The 21,732-nt window shown below is 39.1% G+C and overlaps 1 protein-coding gene across 1 annotated transcript in view; it reads right to left on the bottom strand.

Moving 5' to 3' along the window:
- The window catches only part of CFAP47 (cilia and flagella associated protein 47), a 503,782-nt gene that overhangs the window by 254,203 nt on the left and 227,847 nt on the right, over nucleotides 1–21,732 (bottom strand). Inside the window, 2 exon segments of the mRNA XM_065900147.1 lie at nucleotides 532–620; nucleotides 5,166–5,358. Of these exon segments, the coding sequence (XP_065756219.1) occupies nucleotides 532–620; nucleotides 5,166–5,358 (282 nt within the window).

The following is a 21,732-nucleotide window of genomic DNA, read 5'->3' as shown; positions in this document are numbered from 1 at the left end:
ACAGATAAAATATATAAAAAGAGCTAAAGCACAGTATATCAATTGTTGAATTACTTAAAACATCTTAAAATGTTATTGACACTGAAATGTTGCTATGAGCAAACAAAATATTGCTGTGAATCAGAACAGCTTCACCTATGCGTTAAAAGATAAATTAGATGTATTCTAAATATAACAATGACCTTACAGCCTCAAAGATGTCATAAAAGCTAGTCAGAAGTCAGAAAAAATATTGTGCACTAGAAATACTGACTAATGTGATTAAGATACCATCCCTGACTTAAAGTATATAATATGGTAAAAGGTAATAGTAGACAAACTACTAAGGTAAAAGATGGCAAGAGATTTTCAAGCAAAAGCCCAAAGGAGGAGGTAGCAGATGGGATGGCCTTGAAGAATGCTTGGATTTTAAATAAGTTGGTGTTTGAAGTGAGAAAAAGGTATATTCTATCAGAAAGGTAAAGAACTCTAGGACAAGGATATAGGAAGTATAGTGTTCATTCGGGAAAGAAAAAGTACAATCCAAATCACCCATAAGATAAGAAGGGGCCAGTTGTGGAAGAAAAGACTAAGGATTGCCACGGCCACATAGAGGAGGGTGTGGACGCCAGGGTGAGGGACTTGATTTCGGAACAAGGAATAACACAAGAGCAACAATTCGGGCAGATCAGGTAGGGGCAGCGGGAGGTGGCTGGGGAAGTACTTTGTCTAGAACAAATCACAGTAAGGCAGAAAATGTAATTATACTGATAAACAAGATAAATTAGTACTGATTGTTGGAAGAGATTTGAGAGAAAATCCAGAATTAGAGAGGAATAACAGCAGGGACAATCAACATAGCCAGAATGTGCATTAAACCCAAAATGTAGAGTCAGGAGCAGAAGGAGGAAGGATTCTTTCTCTCAGTTTATGTAGTGCTTATTATCTCCTAGAGAAAGGCGGAAGTAGTGGGGAAGAATTATTCACAGCAATGAAGTATTGGGATTGGTCTGAGGCAAAGACTCAAAGACATATAAACACCACTGATCAACAAGCAGCTCTGCCATTGTTAGTCAACAGGGAGCTCCTAACATTTCCAAAAAATGAAGATCTACTATGACTTAATGGCACACATTCACATAGCAACTGAAAATGATCCGGGCCTGGCTTGCAAACACAAATAGTGACAGAGCTAAGTATATCTAAAGTGTTATGTGGAACTAAAGCACTTGATTCTGAAATCTGGCAGCAGTTACCACAGAATAATGACAGCCCCTTTGATCATCTGCTAGTCCACATTCCCGAAAACATTATTTTCCTTCTTTGAAAGAACACAAAGGTTTATTCTTTCTTGTTCTGTCAATAAGCAGTAAGGCTAACCAATAAAGGTGCCTGGGGAGGAGATTATTAGGGGGAAAAGGGGGAGCCTCGGCAGGGTAGAAAACTGTTAGTGAGTATGATGTGAGGAAAACTGAGAAATATATCAGGACCTCAAAGTTTCTCATCAGTATTCTGTCATCTCACATTTCTTCACTAAGGACAATGTTAGTCAACATATATAGGAAAATTATTCAACATAAGGACAAACTGAAAAATGGAATACAGAGTTTAATTCCCACGAAATGAAGAATATGGGCCAGCCTCTGGGTGTGATCCAAAGAGAGCTATCTATAGTGATGGGAAATGTGTTCATTGGGGAAAGGGTAGAACTAGTGGCAGGATACTCTGGTTCCCAAGTCTGAGGCCAGTAAAAGTCTTCTGAACAGTTATAGTGACTACAGCATAAAATATATAGGCAGCAATACAAAATTATCCCAAAAACTCACCTTTGAAAAATGTGTAATAGGATGAAGAGGCAGTATTTTGGAAATGAAAAAAAATGTTTATCTTAACTGAAAAATACTTTTGATAATCAGGGTATTAGAGTGAAAAACCACAGAAAAGCACAGTCTTACCTTTATGATAAATTTCAATGAAAATAACCTAAAGAACTTTAAAGTAATCTTTAAAAATTGTATAAAAGGGCTTCCCTGGTGGCGCAGTGGTTGAGAGTCTGCCTGCCGATGCAGGGGACACGGGTTCGTGCCCCGGTCCGGGAAGATCCCACATGCCGCGGAGCGGCTGCGCGGTGAGCCATGGCCGCTGAGCCTACGCGTCCGGAGCCTGTTGCTCCGCAACGGGAGAGGCCACAACACTGAGATGTCCGCGTACCACAAAAAAAAAAAAAAAAAGGGACTTCTTTTTCAAATATAACTGGTAAATAAGTACCATTCTGTGAACAATTTAAAAGCACTAATTGCTTTTTGTGATACTATGGGCTAATTGCTTCATACATTAGAGTGCATCAGAATCACATGGAGGGTTTACTAAAACACAGATCGCTAGGCCCCATCCTCAGAGTTTCTTAATCAAAAGGTGTGAAGGGCAGCTCTATCCATCTACCCTGCACAACACCACTGCACCAAGCTGTAACCATGGTGAGACTTTACCAATGGAGAGGGATGAATGGAGTAAGTGTCAATGTTGAGAAGTAAAAATCCAGGGCACTGAGTATGACTTTTGCTCAGTCCAAATTAACCTAAGTAAAGCCCTTCAGAGAGCTTCTCCTCATGGACCACCACAGTTATTAACCATGCAGACCTGTACTCAGGTACATACTGAACACGGAAACTGCCTCTTTCTAATTCAACCATTCGACCTGATCCCTACATTGGTACTAGCAGGTAGAAACTAGTAAGCTAATGTACACTCAACTGTCTGAAATAGGGTAGAGAAATATATAAAACCTGAGTGTGTCACTTTATTCACTCATTTTTCATTCATTTATTTATTTACTCAATATTTGATATCTGTTATTTTCCAGGCACTTTTCTGAGACTACAGCAGAGAACAACAAAACAGAACAGACTGTTCCTGTTAAGAAGCTCACATTCTACAGGAGGAGGCAAGGTATAAATATGACCGGGGATTAACACTATTGAGAAAAATAAGCAAGAAAGAGAAGGACTGAAGGATGTACTAATTTAGAGAGGGTACTGGGAAAGCTTCTCAGATAATGTGATATTTGAGCAGGGTCTTGAGTGAAGTGGGAAAAAGAATCGTGAAGATATCCAAGAAAATGAAGCTCCAAGCAGAGGGAATAGAAAGTGCAAGGGCTTTGCAAAGGCATGAGACACAGTGTTTTAAAAAGCAAAAAATAGGCCAGGGCCCATAATGCATTATTCTAAAAAATGCAGCAAACTCTGTGAAAACAACTTGTGTACGTCATTTTGTTGGTAAAAAATAGAACCATAATAATTTTACAACAAAAGGACATATTCATTTCTAATATATATACATATTGTATAACACTCTGGTTAAAGTGTTACTCCTCAGTAATCAAAGTGCTTATTAACACCTTGTTTTACATTTTTTTTTTTTTTGCGGTACGCAGGCCTCTCACTGTTGTGGCCATTTCCGTTGCAGAGCACAGGCTCCGGACGCGCAGGCTCAGCAGCCATGGCTCATGGGCCCAGCCGCTCCGCGGCACGTGGGATCTTCCCAGACCGGGGCACGAACCTGTGTCCCCTGCATCGGCAGGCGGACTCTCAACCACTACACCACCAGGGAAGTCCTTGTTTTACATTTTTGAATAGGCCAAATACATGTTTATAAGATTTGAATCTTATTAAATTGCAGTTTCAAGGCAAATTGCTTGATATTATCAGCATGTCAATTAGAAGGTGATAAAATATTCCATGTTTACTGTTCTCTAATACCAATATATCAATATATCTCTTTCAATCTTGATGTCACTATGTTTGCTAAACTAATGCCTTTAAGTTAGGAGCAACTGTAATTCAAAGTCTCATTTTAAATCATACTTTTAATCTTCCCCTTACTTCTAAAGTTTAGATTAAACTCTGAGGGTTCTGTATAAAAAATAAAACATAACCCACTCTGAACATGACAGGTTTGTATGTACTTGGAAGAGGGTAGCTGAATGGAAGCCAAAGAAACAAACAATGTGCACATGTCCTCTTCTCAATACAAGCAATGCTTATGATGAAGAAAAAATTGCACAGCTATACTAGCCAATTGGAACTATTTCAAAGAATGTAAGCCTCTTGGGGTAGAAATTTATAAAGACTCATTCCTCAAGGACAGAACCAGGGAGTGACCACCTGAACACTGGAGCAGGTCTATCTATAATCACCTGTTTGTCTTGGTCTTGGTATATGGACTTAATATGACCTACCCCCTCAAAATTCACACTTAGTGATTACCAATATGACTGTCACAATGACATGTAAGGTGTTTTCTAGTCAATTTTCACTTGGTCTCAACTAATTATGTACAAGGTTTCAGCAGTGTCACCTAAATTTAATACTTTATAGAGCTGAAAATGCCAGCAGTGTTAGGCGATCTTTCATTTGTAGAGCATCTCTACATAATTTTTACCATTTATTCTTAAAAATAAATTGAAGAAGCATCTTTTATTATTTCCATTTTACATGTGTTGGGGCCCAGGGCAGGCTGCCCCAAAATGTGCCTCAATGGCATATTGATTATTTTGAATTCAAGTTACTTAAGAAACAGCCAATGCAAGAGGGACACTTTGACCCTCCTCTTTGTGTCCCTGAAAGTAGGAGATGAATCTATCACGTGAAAGGTGCACTCCCTGCATTTGAAGGCAGAAGGACACCCTTATCACAAGAGACAGGGAATTTGGGCAGAGATACCTGTATAAACAAAACATTACTTATTTAATTGACTACCCCAAGCCCAAATTCTGCTTAGATTCTTCACTAATTAAGCACCCAAAGCCCAAGTTTCTTTGTCCTGCCAATTCATCACCAATTTCTCTGTTTAAAAAGTATAAAAGCTGCCTGCTTTGGCCACTTCTTAGGTCCAATTTTTATGGGGCCTCCATACACATGAATTAAAATGTGTTTCTTTTTCTCCTGTTAATCTGTCTTGTGTTTATTTTATTATTAGTCCAGCCACAAGAATTCAAGACAGGTAGAGGGGGAAATTCCCCCCTCCCTGACACATGTAAGGAAACTGATCTTGAAAATGTTATAGGACATCCTATTAAATGCTGTAGTCAGGTCTAGAATCTATGGATTCTGTGTTTGGTTCTGTGGTTCCTTCTATATTGTCAGACTACAATTTGTGATAATTTATTTAAAGAAAAAAGTTCTCACCTTTGGGACAGTTTTTCCAAATAACATGTCAGCTGTTCTCATAATTTGTGTTCATCAAACTAAGCAGAATCCTTTCAGGATTAGAATATATGTTGCTGGATGCAAAACAAGGATTGACTTCTGGTGAATTTTGCCCATGTACAGGGGGTAGATTATTGATGCTATGTGGTATAACTCGGTATAGTACCAGAACCTAAAATTTGGGTAAGAGAGAGAGAAAGAAATTTTACTAGACCTGAATGGCAAAATAAAAACTAGTATTTAAAGAGTAAATATTACCAAGCAAAGAGTAAATACACACCACCAAGCAATTCTCTGGCACCAGCTAGATGTCCTACATTCAACTCAATTCTGATAGTATCTACACAGAAGTTGTATCAGAGTCCATAGGATAAGAGCTCTGTCCCACAAAACTGTCCTCTACTTCAGATGTCAATCACAAGCCCAGGTTGCTACCTGTGCTTCTGACCAATGGGCTATCTGTTGGAGGTTCCAAGGACCCCTTCCTTGGGTTAAATTAATTTGTTAGAACAGCTCACAGAACTCAGGAAACCCTTTTACTCATTAGATTGCTGGTTTGTTACAAAGGAAATTAAAAGATAGGAATTAATAGCCAGATGAAGAGATACATAGGGTGAGGTCCTGAACAAAGGAGCTTCTCTCCTCATGGAGTTTGGGAACCAGCATGGTGGCTTGTGGAAGCATTCTGGTTGGATGGTTTCTGAACCCCCCTCCTTTGGGGTTTTATGGGGGGGGCTTCATTACACAGGCATGATTAATTAAATAATTAGACACTGGGAACTGATTCAACCTCCAGCTCCTATTCCCTCCCTGGAAATCAGGACATGGGAGTGAAAGTTCTCAATGCTCTACTCTTGGTTGGTTCCCCTGGCAACCAGCTCCCGTCCTTAGGTGCTCTCCAAAAGTCACCTCATTAACGTAAACCTAGTTTTGGTGGAAAGGGGCTTCTTATGAATAACAAGATATCCATTTCAACTTTATGGCTCTGAAGGGATTTCAGGAACTGAGGGAAAAACACCAAATATTATAACAAAAGATGCTCCCATTGCTCTTATCACTCAGGAAATCCCAAGGGTTTGGGGAGCTATAAGCCAGGAACCGTGGATGAAGACCAAATATATATGAGAAATATACATATTTTGGACAAAATATATATGAGAAATATATATATTTGGTCAGACCAAATATATTTATTATAAATCATTAATATTGCATTACCTAATTAAAAAATTAACTGATTTGAGGACAGTTTTTTTCAAGTGCCATTTCATTAAAAACACAAGGATGTGAAATTCCTTTCTCATTTCTTTGCCAGCTTATGTAACTTATAAAAGTAAAATTTAGAAAATCAAAGAATAAGTTATCAAGTCATAACTGATTGTGATAATGATATTTATTTAAGAGGTCTGTTTTTAAGACAACAAAAATGTATACAATTTTGTAATTTGGCATGTTTGTATCCTATATCATAAAATTTGGTGTCTTTACATCATAGCACCATTCACTACATATAGACCACATGTTTGATCATGAAGCTACACATCTGAGTTTAAAAATAATTAAGCAATATTAAGATTAAGTAAAAAAACCAGTGTCTGATCAGTAGTGTAATATAGCAATGAGCTATTCAAAAGTGCTGCTCTACTAGTGAGGTAGTAGATCACAAGCTGTTCATCCCACCCAGAACCTACATATATACAGGCAAGACTTTCTCAATGAAGGAGTCAGAGCATTTGGTTTACATTACTGTACAAACTCAGCTCCTTGGTTCATCCCAAACCTGTGATAGACAGGCATGGGTGTGAAGACCACAATCTGAGCCATATGCTTTAGTGATACTGTCGGTAGCCTGACCATATCTCTCCAGCATTCACTTCTTTTTAGGAAAGCTACTCACCTACTTACTTTTAGGTAAAGACCTACAAATCTCTGCTGGAAGGCTTTTTCTCTGGTACATGGGAGCACACTCAGCCAGGAGTGCCAGAAGATTAATGACCCTTGAAGCAGCCCCCTACCAAGAATGGTCAGGGAACTGGTAGATAAATACTCCAGCTTCCTCATCACTCAGTTGGGATGACTCTGAGATTCATCAATCTCATTCATCTGAGATTCAGTGCTCCTACAGATCCCCTGTGGAACTGAGCCTCAGTTGCCCACAGTGGAACCTGTGTGAAACCACATCTGTTATCAGCCTTCCTCACATTCTCTGATTCAACTCCCTACTCTAATGCTCATGCTTCTTAGGATCACTTCTGAAATAAACTACTTGGACTCAAACCTTGTCTCCGAGTCTGCTTCTAGGAGAGTGCAGTCTAAGACAAGTATTGGTACTTTCCTAGTCAAGTATATGTTAATTCTAACCTTAGAAAAAAGTGCTCATTTCTTTACATATAACATATCTACACGATGTAGTGTCTTAAATGGCTACAGTTTAAAAAGTATTAAAATATTTACAAGAGTGCCAGAACTATTCTTAACTCTGCCACAATGAGAACTATTTTAAAATTCCATCAAAAAATCCATGTCTGAATTCTGAATAATTATCTGGCATATGTCTAGTAAGAATAGTCATTCAAAAATGTGATTTGCATCATTTAAGCATTTTTGACAGAAGTGTAACAAAACTTCTTTGCTCCTTCTTTCTGGTAGTTATGCGACTTAAGGTTCCTAGGCTTCAAATGACATATTCTGTAACCATGCAATTAAAAGCCTTTGAAAAGAACCTTTTCCCCTTCTCAGGGATTACCAAATGATGAAACACCTGAGAAGAGTTGTGATAAATGTTTGAGGCTAATAACCTGAACTGGCTCAGGATTCAACTATCATCACTTACCTCCACTCTGCAAATAAGACAAGATCTACAAGTGACCCCTGACTACAAATATGGATTCAATGATGGACCCACACAGAGGATGCGTGTGACCTTTACCACAAGAAGAGCCACCACCCTGAGTACTTAATTCTACAGCAGTGCTTCTCAAACTATCGGCAGTGAAAGACCCGTTAGTTTTTACTGTGCCACAAAATGCTAATTTTGTCAAATACTCTAAAAATAAATTCCTAGACAAATGAAATGAAGAATAAAACATACAAAATATAAGACCCCGTCACAAGCAAACCCAAATCCACTATGTGTAAGAAGTGTTACTATTTTTTGCTTAACATTCAATCCACATAAAGTATTTGAAAGACTCAAAACAACAGTGACAAAACTGCTAATAGTATATCTTTTGGGTCAACACCCAATTTCAGCATGTGGAGGGGGCAGAGCTTCCCCACAGAAATGAGCAATTCTCAGACACCAGCAGGGCATCCTACAATTTAATGTAAAACTGACACTATCTACCAGAAGATAGCATCAGATTCTACAGGTTAAGTACTCAACCCTGCAAGACTACTCCTCCCTCAATTCAAACATCAACTGCAAGCCCAGACTATCACCTATGTTTCTGACCTTCCAGCTACCCGTTGGAGGTTCCAATGACACCCACCTTGGTAACTCAATTTATATGCCAGCTGAAAGTCCAGGTTTGCTGACAAACTAGCTATAAATCAGAGGTTCCCACGACCCGCTCCTTGAGTTCAATTAATTTGCTAGAGAGCCTCACAGAACTCAGAGAAACATTTTACTTACTAAATCATGAGTTTATTATAAAAGGATATGATGCAGGAACAGCCAGATGTAAGAGATGCTTAGGGCAAGGTATGTGGGAAAGAGTGAGGAACTTCTACGCCCCTCTGGGCTCTCCACTCTCCCCATATCTCCACGTGTTCACCAATCTGGAAGCTCTCAGAAACCTGTTTGTTTGGGGTGTTTATGGAGGCTTCATTACATAGTCATGATTGATTAAATTACTGGCCATTGAAACGAATCAATGGAAAAAGGCTTAATCTCCAAAATATATAAACAGCTCATGCAGCTCAATATTAAAAAAAACAAACAACCTAATCCAAAAATGGGCAGAAGACCTAAATAGACATTTCTCCAAAGAAGATATACAGATGGACAAGAGGCACATGAAAAGCTGATCAACATCACTAGTTATTAGAGAAATGCAAATCAAAACTATAATGAGGTATCACCCCACACCAGTCAGAATCGCCATCATCAAAAAATCTACAAACAACAAATGCTGGAGAGGGTGTGGAGAAAAGAGAACCCTCTTGCACTGTTAGGAATGTAAATTGATACAGCCACTATGGAAAACAGTATGGAGGTTCCTTAAAAAACTAAAAATAGAACTACCATATGACCCAGAAATCACACTACTGGGCATATACCCTGAGAAAATCATAATTCAAAAGATACATGCCCCCCAATGTTCACTGCAGCACTATTTACAATAGCCAGGTCATGGAAGCAACCTAAATGCCCATCAACAGACAAATGGATAAGGAAGATGTGGTACATATATACAATGGAGTATTACTCGGCCATAAAAGAAGAACAAAATTGGGTCATTTGTAGAGACGTGGATGGACCTAGAGACTGTCATACAGAATGAAGTAAGTCAGAAAGAGAAAAACAAATATCGTATGTTAATGCATATATGTGGAATCTAGAAAAAATAGTACAGATGAACCGGTTTGCAAGGTAGAACTAGAGATACAGATGTAGAAAACAAACGTATGAACTGGGAGATTGTGATTGACATATATACACTAATATGTATAAAACAGATAACTAATAAGAACCTGCTATATAAAAAATAAAGTAAAATTTAAAAAGAAAAAAAATAATCATTGGCCATTGGCAAATGATTTAACCTCCAGCTCCTCTCTGCTCCTAGGAGGTCAGGATGTGGGATGAAAGTTCCAACCCTCTAATCACATGGATAGTTCGTCTGGTGACCAGCCCCCACCCTTAGGTGATCTAGAATCTTTCCAAAAGTCACCTCATTAACATAACAAAAAACACCTTCACCACTCTCCGCACTTAAGAAATTCCCAGGGTTTTAGGAGCTCTGTGCCAGAAATGGCAATGAAGGCCAAATCTATATTTCTTATTACAAATCACAATATCACAGTATTGTAACATGGACGAGCCAATTTTGACTCCATGTTGAATCTGTTTCTTTGACTCTAGCCTTTGCTTTTCATTGCTTTTGTTATTATAATCATACATAATGGCCTGTCTCAGGGAATCCTACCCACCTGTGAATGGCTGAAGAAATTAGCACATCCCCTCCCAGAGGCTGGCCATTCCAGGAGATGTTTTGAAAGACTGATGGTCCTTTTTACTTTACTTCCTCCCCCCTCTCCCTCTCTATTCTGCCTTTTTACTTTACTTCCCTCTCTGATTCTATCAAAGAAACTGGCATCCAGACACCCATAAGATGGTAATTTTGAGACATCAGTCTGCCATCTTCTCACTCTGCCGGCTTTCCAAATAAAGTTGTATTCCTTGCCTCAACATCTCATCTCCAATTTATTGGCCTATTGTGCGGTGAGCAGAGTGAGCTTGGACTCGGTAACATTCTTTCATTACATACATTGAGTGCTATCCAACCACTGTCACATGCACTTCTAGTTCCACATGACTTTCACTATAACATGTGACTTAATGTTTTTCAATGACAGATTTTTAAAATTATGTGTTATTTTAATCTATTTTGCCAATTGACAGAAAAGAAATGACAATTTTCATCTTTTCATTGTCCATAAAAAATCTCTGCATTTTCTTAGATTATTCAGATAGTTTGATTTGTTCTGAAGAACCATCTCGAATTGGCTTACGTTGATCAGAAGGAAAGAATCAATTGCCAGTTTATGATGATTATGTTAGATTTAGGGATGCCTGATGGTTTAACACTTGGTTGGAGTCTCTTTACTCCATTAACTGCAGAAACTTATAGGAGTATGCCAGATCCGAGTTAACTGAGAATCCAATTGAGGATTGTGTACTGGACCAAGCACCCAGACATCATTTTCAAGACTTTGTATTAGTTAATGAATGATTAGTCATGACAGGGAACAGACTACAGCCACCCCAAGATGTGCCAATTTTGCATGTGGATTGATTTGACTGAAAGCAACTGAGACCCAGCAAACTCAGGAAAAACTTTTTACCTCTCCCTTAACTGCCTAAAAGAATTTCAATAGGGAGCCTATACCAGGAAGAGGGCTATCACCAGAGACAACTTTTTCCATCAGAAAGACTTATCTACATGGCAGGGCAAACATTTGTTTACCAAACATTTGCTCTTCCCATCTTCCTGTGAATTGTCTTCCCCCCTTTTGAAGCCCCAGACCCCTATCCCCTTATTCTTAGTTCAGGATGGCATATAAGCTTCAACTGTCTGTCTCATATTTTTATGGGGCTTCTGTATGTATATAACTTGTTTCTCCTGTTTGTCTTATGTCAATGTAATTATTGGACCAGCTAAAGAACCTAGAAGGGAAATCTTTTCCATCCCTAAACTCATCACCCTGAGTGTGCTGCATGTAGAAAATGGAAAGGGCCTCAGACTGATGAAGGCTTCCCTGAATTGAAATGGTCCATGGCCACTAGGGCTCCATCTTTGTGTACATTTCTGATTTGAGTGTGGAGTGAGTGGGACACTAGAAGTGATGATATGAGTGATAAGCCCTCTACTTTGCTGTTACTGTGCATTCTCTTTTTACTTATCTTGTACACTTCCTTAAAGCTAAGTTAACATGTTGCTATGTGAAGTTCAGTGTATTTTCCACTTTTGATTGTCAAACCAAACCCAAGGCCATGCTGCTGGTGAAGCAGACTAGGCCCTATATGACTGACTATGCAAAAGATAACATTTCCAATATATTTTTGCCTATGGACTGGGATAAGTTAGGCATTAACGATCAGTTAGCAATGAGCTGAGTCTTCCCATAATCTTTGTGATCAACAGAGGGAAATTTTCTTGAAGGACTTAAAGAACTTGAGCATCCTTAAGTATGGCTATAAAGTAGATTTTTAAAAATCATATCTACTATGGGTTTTTACTGTGCTGCAATAAAGATGAAAATCAAAGCACATGCAGTAAATAACTCACTACCCAAATCTCAGCTACCTCTGAAAACCTCATGCAGGCAAGCCAGCAAGCACATAATACATATGTAAATATTCTGAGCTACAATCTGTGAAGTCTCAAAGTCTATAAGTTAATTTTTTTCCACTTAATTTTAAAAAACCTGTTTGTGTACTTTAAGGCAGTGCCTTTTTGCTTTTATTTTATAGAAAAAGAAGTAATAACCTTGGATATCTGGTTTCTTAGGCCACAAAAAAGTTACAAGTACTAGGAAAAGGAACTAGTGTAAGCAGATGCATTGATAATAAAAAGCGAGAGGATATAGTCATATGACATGTGAATAAAGAAACAAACTATTAAAAGCTAAAAAATAATCCAAGGGCTTCCCTGGTGGCACAATGGTTAAGAATCTGCCCACCAATGCAGGGGACACAGGTTTGAGCCCTTGTCCGGGAAGATCCCACATGCCGCGGAGTAACTAAGCCCGTGTGCCACAACTACTAAGCCTGCGTTCTAGAGCCCGCGAGCCACAACTACTGAGCCTGAGTGCCACTACTACTGAAGCCCATGCGCCTAGAGCCTGTGCTCTGCAACAAGAAGCTACCAGAATGAGAAGCCTGCACACCGTGACAAAGAGTAGCCCCCACTCACCGCAACTAGAGAAAGCCCGTGCACAGCAATGAAGACCCAACTCAGAACACCCCCCAAAAAAGATAATAATAATCCAAGCATCTCAGCACCATTTAGAGGAGAAATAGGCTTGTATACAGTCCTGTGGACCACTATACTGGATACTGAGGTGATACAAATATTTCAACCATTTCAAACCATATTCTATTTAAGAGGAAAGAAGGTCTATGTCTACTCCTTTATTCAATTATTACACACTGAGTACATAATACAAAGCCAGTTACTTAGAAATAGAAACATGACAAATACAATAATGCAAGCTCTAGTTAAAGCATATTTAGAAAGATAATTAATCCTAAATGGTTGAATTGTAAAATCTTTAAAAAAGGTAAAGTATAAAAAGTAGAATGAAAAAAAAATGCTACCAAATTTAACTCCTTTTCCAAAGTTTCCAAGGAATAAGGCCTATCACACCTGCATTTGTCAGTGTTTCTTCCTGGTCTAAAATTCAAGCTGTTATTCCACCAGGAAATGGTTCTTATATCTTTAGACCACATTTAAAGAAAACAATATTTTTAAAATAAAGATTGGTCTCATAATGAATAAATAGAATAGAAATGAAGAAATGTGAACTAGCTTCGTTAAAAAAAAAAGATGTAGATCATGACATGAGCTCAAATTTTAATTTAACTAATCTGTTACAATTTCACTGAATGTTCTAACCTGTGTACAAATTATTGTAGTAAATCTTAATTCAAAAATATATTTTGGGGCACAATTATTTTCAGTAGGAGTCAGCAAGAATCAGATCAGATTTAACTTTTAGAAGTTTACATTTCCACTGATCAGATTGTTTAAGTGGAATGACATAATAAACAATGTTTGAATGCACCATAAATGTTTATCACCATAACAAAACTTATTAGTCATTTAAGTCTAAACATTATCAAGATCACAAATGTGTTGCAAAGAAAATATAATTTAATTCCATAAGGTAAGAATTACAAAAAAGAAAATAACTTTTTTTAAAAAAGAAAGGAAGAGAGGGCTTCCCTGGTGGTGCAGTGGTTGAGAGTCCGCCTGCCGATGCAGGGGACACGGGTTCGTGCCCCAGTCCGGGAAGATCCCACATGCCGCAGAGCGGCTGGGCCCATGAGCCATGGCCGCTGGGCCTGTGCATCTGGAGCCTGTGCTCCGCAACGGGAGAGGCCACAACAGTGAGAGGTCGGCGTACCGCAAAAAAAAAAAAAAAAAAAAAAAGAAAGGAAGCGAGAACATTATTTTTAAAAAGCATTCAAGTTTGTTCATCAACAGCCCCTATTAAAGAGGACAACAAAAGAAGAGACCTTGAGAAGATGCAAATTTCAGTTAAGACAGGAGGTGGAGAAAAAGCTCCAAGAAGAGACTGAGGCTACAGGGAAGCTTTCTGGTGGTAGAAGACATGGCATCAATCTGATCTCAGCTCTACAGCAGTGCACAGCATCATCCAGGGGATCACTGCCAGGGGTTCCAGGAAACCTGAGAGGCACCTGTTCCTGAGTGAAAGATGAAGTCTGCAGGCCCAGAAAAATCCCTGTTTCCCTTGTCTTCTCACTCACATTATCCATGGTGGCTCCTGACTCCTTAATCATCTTTATCAAACCTCCTCCCCTCTCAGCCTACATGCTAGTTTTTCTCAGAAAATCCCTCATCTCTATGTCAAAGAGCAAAAGGATGACATCTTAATGAAAACACGTCAGTGTCCTACCACGTGTCTAAAAGTTCTTGCATTTGTGCTAACTTTTCTTCCTTCTCTACAGCCACAATGGATGAGCGCTCCCTTCTCTTGTACTAGACACCAGCCTTTCTCATCTTCTTTTTTACTGTCCTACATCAGCTGTCTTTTTTAGCTTTTGGATCTTTAACTTCTCCCTCTGACCAATTCCTTTTCAGCCATACCAAAACATGCTCACTATACTCAGCTTTTAGAGAGTTCTCCCAAAATTGGATTCTCCTTGATTCTTCTGTTCCCTCTACCAGTTACAATTCTTGAAAGAGATTTCTACCCTCACTGTCTCCACTTTCATTTATTCCTTTTGTTCATCAAACCAAGGCACACCTAATGACCTTCTGTAACTCATCACTACCACCACGCCCTGAAAGTCTTTTGGCATCTTTGCTGTCCAATAACAAAAGAGTTTTTTAATCATTATCTTAAGCAACCTCTCAATTTCATCTGATACTGTTAACCACATCCTCCCCCAAATGCTCTCTTTCGTACTTTTTCATATCATAAAGTGTTATTGCCATCCTTTTGCCTATTTCAGGCGCATTTGCAGGATTCTCTTCCTTTTCTATTTAAATAATGGGTTTCTTTGACACTGGGTTTCTAACCTATGCTGTCTTTTCTTTTCACTTTATAGCTGTGTTTATCCCAATTTTATCCTCTATAAACCACTAAATTTGCATTAAGAAACCACACAGACCACCAATTTGCATATTCAAAAAATAGGATTCGACACAATATTCAAAATACTTGTTAGTGGTAGTAATGAGAAAAACTATAGCTTCATATCAGTGAGATGAATGATATTGTTAAATCTCTATCAAATTATATATATTTATCAAGATGATGAATATATTCAGCTCTGTATCACTTTATATATTCAGTAAGTTTCTTTTCTTACTCTGTTTCCACTAAATGAGAAAATCATAACTCATAATCATAAGTTAACAGAATGGGTGCCCATTTTGATTGTTATGGTCAGGCCCAATATGAAACTAGAAATAATAGAGATATTTTTCTTTAAAATCTACTTTCAAATACTAAGCAAATGCTAAGGTGGTTGATGAGCATATCACACTCAAAAGCAGACGGTAAAAAAACTAAACTTGGAAAATAACATTAAAGCAAATAGTATAATACTCCTCAATAGCATTCATCTTGGGGAAGAGTTTCTTCAGCCTTCATTCCCAGGACCTGAATAAACTATATAGTGTTTTTGTGCAGATCAGAAAATGGCAGTCCCTCTGAGAGCATGATGTCCTGATAGTACCTGCATTTAAATTAAGAGTTCCCGCCCCTCACTTTGGTGAGACACAGCATAGACCAGGGTCCCCAGTCTTAGAAAGCAGCATGTAGACTAGATTTCAGCACCCATTCAATTCAGCTGTACAGAAACTACACAATCATATTCAGTTTCTGCCCTTTCAACAACTGGATATTTTTTTCTCCAATAAATCTTTGGAAATGGTCAAACTCTTAATGCTTACTGATTTGTACCACATTAAAACCCATGATATTCAAATCCTATAGGTATATATGCAGTGTATGCAAGACATGGAAAGCATCATTTGATGCATCATTTCAGCCAGTCACTTAAAATAATGGAAATGGTATATACAGAAAACATCAGTGCTATGAAAATATTATTTTTAATCTCACTCCTATTGGAAAAATGCATGACAGTGATCATCCTTACATAACTAGTACATCTCAACATTGGAAAGAAGGATGTTGAATTCAGAGATCACAATAAACTTATGTAATTCAGTAGCCTTACTTTGACAGTGTTTACAATTTTTTTCTATGTCTTTTTACACTGAATTCAGAACAGAAGCATATTTTTAATCCCACATTTCCCTATGAATAAGGGTTCATTTGCGACACCTTTTCTGTTGTGACCAATGGCTCATTCTCTATTAATATATACCACTGGTGGATTTTCTCCAAGTACCTTACAAATTAATCTTTAAGTAACAAAGAATCACTCCTCATAATGCACGGGCTTTCTCTGATAAAGAGAAGAAAATGTCATCATATACTTCTTTCATATACAGTCAACCCTCCATATATACTGGTTCCCCATTGTGGGTTCCACATCCCTGGATTCAACCAACAACAGATAGAAAACATTCAGAATTCCAAAAAGCAAAACTTGAATTTGCCCCACACTGGCAACTATTTACATAACATTTAAACTGCATTTAAAACTATTTACAGAGCATTTATATTGTATTAGGTATGACAAATAACCTAGAGATGGGAGATTTAAAGCATATGGGAGCATGTGCCTGGGTAATATGCAAATACTATGCCATTGTGTATAAAAGACTTGAGTATCCTAGCATTTGGTTTCTGTGGGGGGTCCTAGAACCAATCCCCTTCCGATACCCAGAGGCAACTATATAATTATTATAGATGTGCAAAGAGTTATTCATATGTTCCCTATACATGGTTAAATCCAAATAAACTGTGCAATACGTGCTATCTCATGTGAGAATAATCATGTTTCCACACTGCATTCCAGGGACATTATGGGACATCCTACAAATCCATTTAATAAAAGAATTTCACCAATTATGCTTTCCTGCCAATCATATTTTATTGAAGCTCAGTTAAAATATTCAGTAGAATTCATATCTTACCTCCTTTAGCAACAAATATTCTAATTTTATTATAGGGAGAATTTAAACTGGTATGGGGAAAATGTGTTTAATTAACCAGAAAAATTGTTGCTCTTTGTTTAAAAATATCAATATATTTGACAGAACTGTGCCACTATTAAAGAAAACCTTTCTGACAGAAAATACACTGGGAACAAATGAATAAACAGTTTAATTAAAATTATTATTGAGATATTTATTTCTGATCATCTATTTCTCTTCCAGATTCTTATATAAAATTATCACATTCACTTCTCTCAGCACATACATATTCATCCTTTATATCCACATGAGAGCCCTACTTATAATTTACATTTAGAACAGCATTCTGAGTTTAAGTGTTTCTCTTACTGTTTTCACCTCCCATATGCTTCAATCACCCATTTTTTTAGCCATCAATACATTTTTGTAAATTGGGAATATAATGCAAGAAAATAGCAACAATTAAACGTAAATTTAACAAGCAAAAGTAACACAAATGACACAAAATCAAATTGGTTAAGACAAGCTATATCCTGTTATCAAAACTATTAGCAAAGAAGAACTGACAAAGGCATTCCTGAAGTGCATGAATGACCTCTAGGAAAGAGACAATTAGAACCTAAAGGGATTTGTGTGAAAATCACAATTTTCTATTTCTAATTTGTAAAACTCATCTCAACAACACGGCTTGCTTTTTTTTAAAGTGAAATTGTCAATCCATTACTGATTTAGAAGAATGCCTAGAGCTACCCATGCTTTAGACACAATATATGGAGAAACACAGCTCTACAGGTGATCTATCGGGCAATCATCCATGCCTATGACTTTCTCATTGAATCAGTAAAGAATCTCAACCACATGCTACCATTCAGATCAAATTCCTGACTAAAGGATCAACCCACCTGGTAATCATACATAGCACCATGATACAGTAGGACCAAAATTAATTTATCATGCCCTCTTGCTGTGTCCCTTTGTCTTCCCCAAACAAAATCCTGTTATCATCCCTTGTCTTGTATTTCAGTGACTGGGATCAAATTCCACTAAGTCACCAGAGCAAGGAACCCATTGTGATCTTTGACTTCTCTGTCTCCTTCACCCCCATAAGATGTAGTCATTCACCAACTCCTACTGAGTTCTACTCCTAATATTTATGAAAGCTGCCCCTTTCTCATCTTTCCTACTACCACAAGCATTTCCAGCACCAGCACTATTCACAATAGCCAAGACATAGAAACAACCTATATGTCCATCAACACATGAATGGATAAAATATGGTACATATATACAGTAGAATACTACTCAGCCATAAAAAAGAATGAAATAATGCCATTTGTAGCAGCATGGATGGACCTAGAGATTATCACGCTAAGTAAAGTAAGTCAGACAAAAAGACAAATACTACGGAGGCTGGAGAAGATGGTGGAACAGAAAGACGCAGAGATCACCTTCCTCCCAACAGATACATCAGAAATACATCTACACGTGGAACTGCTCCTATAGAACACCTACTGAACAATGGCAAAAGACCTCAGACCTCCCAAAAGGCAAGAAACTCCCACCTACCTGGGTAGGGCAAAGGAAAAAAGAAAAAAACAGAGACAAAAGAATAGGGACGGGACCTGCACCAGTGGGAGAGAGCCGTGAAGGAGGAAACGTTTCCACATACTAGGAGTCCCTTCGCGGGCGGAGACTGTGGGGGGCGGAGGGGGAAGCACTGTAGCCACAGACGAGAGTGCAGCAACGCAGATGCGGAGGGCAAAGCGGAGTGATGCCCGCACAGAGGATCGGTGCCGACCAGCACTCACCAGCCCGAGAGGATTGTCTGCTCTCCCACAGGGGCAGGTGGGGGCTTGGGAGCTGAGGCTCAAGCTTCCGTCAGATTCCAGGGAGAGGACTGGGGTTGGCGGACTGAACACAGCCTGAAGGGGTTAGTGAACCACGGCTAGCAGGGAGGGAGTCCAGGAGAAATTCGGAGCTGCCGAAGAGGCAAGAGACTTCTTCTTCCCTCTTTGTTTCCTGGTGCACGAGGAGAGGGGATTAAGAGTGCCTCTACAAGGCGCTCCAGAGACGGGCGTGAGCCGCGGCAATTAGTGTGGACCCCAGAGACAGGCATGACACGCTAAGCCTGCTGCTGCAGCCACCAAAAAGCCTGTGTGCAAGCACAGCTCACTCTCCACACCTCCCCGCCCGAGAGCCTGTGCAGTCCGCCACTGCCAAGGTCCCGTGATCCAGGGACAACTTCCCGGGGAGAACGCACGGTGCGCCTCAGGCTGGTGCAACGTCCCGCTGGCCTCTGCTGCCGCAGGCTCGCCCCGCACTCCGTGGCCTCCATCCTCTCTGCCTGAGTGAGCCACAGCCCCCGAATCAGCTGATCCTTTAACTCAGTCCAGTCTAAGCGAAGAACAGACGCCCTCAGGGGACCTACACACAAAGGTGGGGCCAAATACAAAACAACCCTTTGGAGGTGTACAAACAAAGAACAGAAAGGGAAATCTCTCCCAGCAGCCTCAGGAGCAGCAAATTAAAGCTCCACAATGAACTTCATGTACCCTGCATCTGTAGAATACCTGAACAGACAACGAATCATCCCATATTGAGGAGGTGGACTTTGGGAGCAAGATAGATTACTTTTTCCCCTTTTCCTCTTTTTGTGTGTATGTGTATGCTTCTGTGTGAGATTTTGTCTGTATAGCTTTGCTTTCACCATTTGTCCTAAGGTTCTGAACGTCTGGGTTTTTTTTTTTTTTTTAACTTAAAAAATTTTTTTTCTTAATAATTATATTTTATTTTTTGTTTAATAACTTTATTTTATTTTATCTTACTATTTTATTTTATCCTCTTTCTTTCCTTCTATCCTTCTCTCTCTCTCACTCTCTCTCCCTCCCTCCCTCCCTCCCTCTCTCTCTTTTCTTTCTTTCTTCCCTCCTTCCTTCCTTCCTTTCTTTCTTTCTATTTTTCTCCCTTTTATTCTGAGCCATGTGGATGAAAGGCTCTTGGTGCTCCAGCCAGGCATCAGGGCTGTGCCACTGAGGTGGGAGAGCCAACTTCAGGACACTGGTCCCCAAGAGACCTCTCAGCTCCACAGTATATTAAACGGCAAAAATCTCCCAGAGAGCTCCATCTTAACGCCAAGACCAAGCTCGACTCAACGACCAGCAAGCTACAGCACTGGACACCCTATGCCAAACAATTAGCAAGACAGGAACACGACCCCACCCATTAACACAGAGGCTGCCGAAAATCATAATAACTCCACAGACACCCCAAAACACACCACCAGACGTGGACCTGCCCACAAGAAAGACAAGATCCAGCCTCATCCACCAGAACACAGGCACTAGTCCCCTCCACCAGGAAACCTACACAACCCACTGAACCAACCTTCGCCACTGGGGACAGACACCAAAAACAATGGGAATTATGAACCTGCAGCCTGCGAAAAGGAGACCCCAAACACAGTAAGATAAGCAAAGTGAGAAGACAGAAAAACACACAGCAGATGAAGGAGCAAGGTAAACACCCATCAGGCCTAACAAAAGAAGAGGACATAGGCAGTCTACCTGAAAAAGAATTCAAAATAATGATAGTCAAGATGATCCCAAATCTTCGAAAGAGAATAGAGAAAATGCAACAAACATCTAACAAGGACCTAGAAGAACTAAACAGCAAACAAGCAATGATGAACAACACAATAAATGAAATTAAAAATACTCTAGAAGGGATCAATAGCAGAATAACTGAGGCAGAAGAACGGATAAGTGACCTGGAAGATAAAATAGTGGAAATAATTACTGCAGAGCAGAATAAAGAAAAAAGAATGAAAAGAACTGAGGACCGTCTCACAGACCTCTGGGACAACATTAAATGCAGCAACATTCAAATTATAGGGGTTCCAGAAGAAGAAGAGAAAAAGAAAGGGACTGAGAAAATATTTGAAGAGATTACACTTGAAAACTTCCCTAATATGGGAGAGGAAATAGTTAATCAACTCCAGGAAGCAGAGACAGTCCCATACAGGATAAATCCAAGGACAAACACGCCAAGACACATACTAATCAAACTTTCAAAAATTAAATACAAAGAAAACATATTAAAAGCAGCAAGGGAAAAACAACAAATAACACACAAGGGAATCCCCATAAGGTTAACAGCTGATCTTTCAGCAGAAACTCTGCAAGCCAGAAGGGACTGGCAGGACATATTTAAAGTGATGAAGGAGAAAACCTACAAACAAGATTACTCTACCCAGCAAGGATCTCATTCTGATTTGATGGAGAAATTAAAACCTTTACAGACAAGCAAAAGCTGAGAGAGTTCAGCACCACCAAACCAGCTTTACAACAAATGCTAAAGGAACTTCTCTAGGCAAAAAACACAAGACAAGGAAAAGACCTACAATAACGAACCCAAAACAATTAAGAAAATGGGAATAGGAACATACATATTGATAATTACCTTAAATGTAAATAGACTAAATTCTCCCAGCAAAAGACACAGAGTGGCTGAATGGATACAAA

This window comes from Phocoena phocoena, chromosome X (genome assembly GCF_963924675.1).
Source record: "Phocoena phocoena chromosome X, mPhoPho1.1, whole genome shotgun sequence".
Taxonomy (NCBI): Eukaryota; Metazoa; Chordata; class Mammalia; order Artiodactyla; family Phocoenidae; genus Phocoena; species Phocoena phocoena.
The sequence above is the reverse complement of the archived record's forward strand: the minus strand, read 5'-3'. Positions and strand labels throughout refer to the sequence as shown.